The following is a 1,622-nucleotide window of genomic DNA, read 5'->3' on the forward strand; positions in this document are numbered from 1 at the left end:
ATCGTATTATACACGAGATCGTATTATACACGAGATCGTATTATACATGAGATCGTATTATACACGAGGTCGTATTATGCATGAGATCGTGTTATGCATGAGGTCGTATTATACATGACATCGTATTATACATGAGATTGTATTATACATGAGATCGTATTACACATACATGAGATCATATTATACATGAGATCGTATTACACATACATGAGGTCGTATTATACATGAGGTCGTATTATACACGAGATCTTATTGTACATGACATCGTATTATACACGAGATCGTATTATACACGAATAAATACAGTACATACATTGTATAAAAGACACATATACTGTGCAGTATGCAGTTTTTCACAGTGTCTGACATGAAATAAGAATAACTTTCTTGACAGAATAAACTTTTCCCATTTTAGGTCAGTTAGAATCACCAATTTTTTTTTCTATTTTCTAAATGCCAGAATAATGAGAAAATTTTTAAGGCAATTTTTATTCCTTTAGTCAAAAATATAAATACACTTCATTAGTATTTAGTACCATTGCCCTTGAACTGTATGACTTAAAACATTTTAGATTTCCTTCCACAAGCTTCTCACAGTAGTTGGCAGGACTTTTGGCCCATTCCTCTTGACAGAACTGCRAAGAGGAATGGGCCAACTGTCAGAACTGCCCATAAATGTTTGATAGGATTGAGATCTCAGAGCTTTTGCCTGAAGGCAGTTTATTGTGTTTTTGGTCTGTGGGTGGGAACTGGAGCACACAGTCACCAGGATAACATGCAAACTCCACAGAAAAAGACCCCAGGTCCAAACCAGGGATCAAACCCAGGACTTTTCGCTGTGAGGCATCAGTGCTAACCACTGAGCCGCCATGCTGCCAGTTTGGAGTATGTGTTAGGGATAAAACTCAGCTACTACCACAACTTAACCTTTTTAAAACTGACTTGAGATGTTGCCCCTTTGAATGTTTTTTGTGTCATTTGGTGGTGGCAGCCATWCTGAGTTGTAAAGGTTTCAAACATTTCTGATTTCTAGATGTACAGCCCGTAATTACTGAGTTTTATTAAAAAATGTTAATTTGTTCAAGAGATATTTTGCTAGAAGACACAGTTGACTCCAAAAATGTATGCCAAACTTTTAAAAACCGAGCTTGTATACCTGTTAGTTCTCAGAGTATTTGTTGTGAATGACTCTTAGATATTACCACATCAAACTTTAGCCTGATATCAGGAAAACTGACTGAGTTATAGTCATTTTTCTGTTTGCTAARAACTAATGATTGCAGCTGGTAGAGCAGGTTCAGATTGTTTCCTGACATACCCTAACTGTCTGCTTGCTGAGAATTAACAAGCATCACTGATTAGTGTTGATTGCCTACTGTATAATTTTGTCTCTAGTGTGCCGTGAGAGCTGCAACACAAGGTAGAGTTCTGGTCCTTGAGGGTCTGGAGAAGGCAGAGAGAAACGTTCTACCGGTTCTCAACAATCTCTTGGAGAACAGAGAAATGCAGCTGGAGGATGGACGCTTCCTGACTTCAGCTGAGCGTTATGACAAGCTGCTGCAGGTAGGCCTCATCCCTGACACACATCAGACATTTACCTATCAAAACCTTATGGTTTAGAG

General features: G+C 38.2%; 1 protein-coding gene across 1 annotated transcript in view; it reads left to right on the plus strand.

The window, feature by feature from the left end:
* The window catches only part of vwa8 (von Willebrand factor A domain containing 8), a gene marked incomplete at both ends in the record, with an annotated part of 104,173 nt that overhangs the window by 17,215 nt on the left and 85,336 nt on the right, over positions 1 to 1,622 (plus strand). Inside the window, 1 exon segment of the mRNA XM_014029805.1 lies at positions 1,396 to 1,563. Within this exon segment, the coding sequence (XP_013885259.1) occupies positions 1,396 to 1,563 (168 nt within the window).

The sequence above is a fragment of the Austrofundulus limnaeus genome, unplaced genomic scaffold (assembly GCF_001266775.1).
Source record: "Austrofundulus limnaeus strain Quisiro unplaced genomic scaffold, Austrofundulus_limnaeus-1.0 Scaffold954, whole genome shotgun sequence".
Classification (NCBI taxonomy): domain Eukaryota; kingdom Metazoa; phylum Chordata; class Actinopteri; order Cyprinodontiformes; family Rivulidae; genus Austrofundulus; species Austrofundulus limnaeus.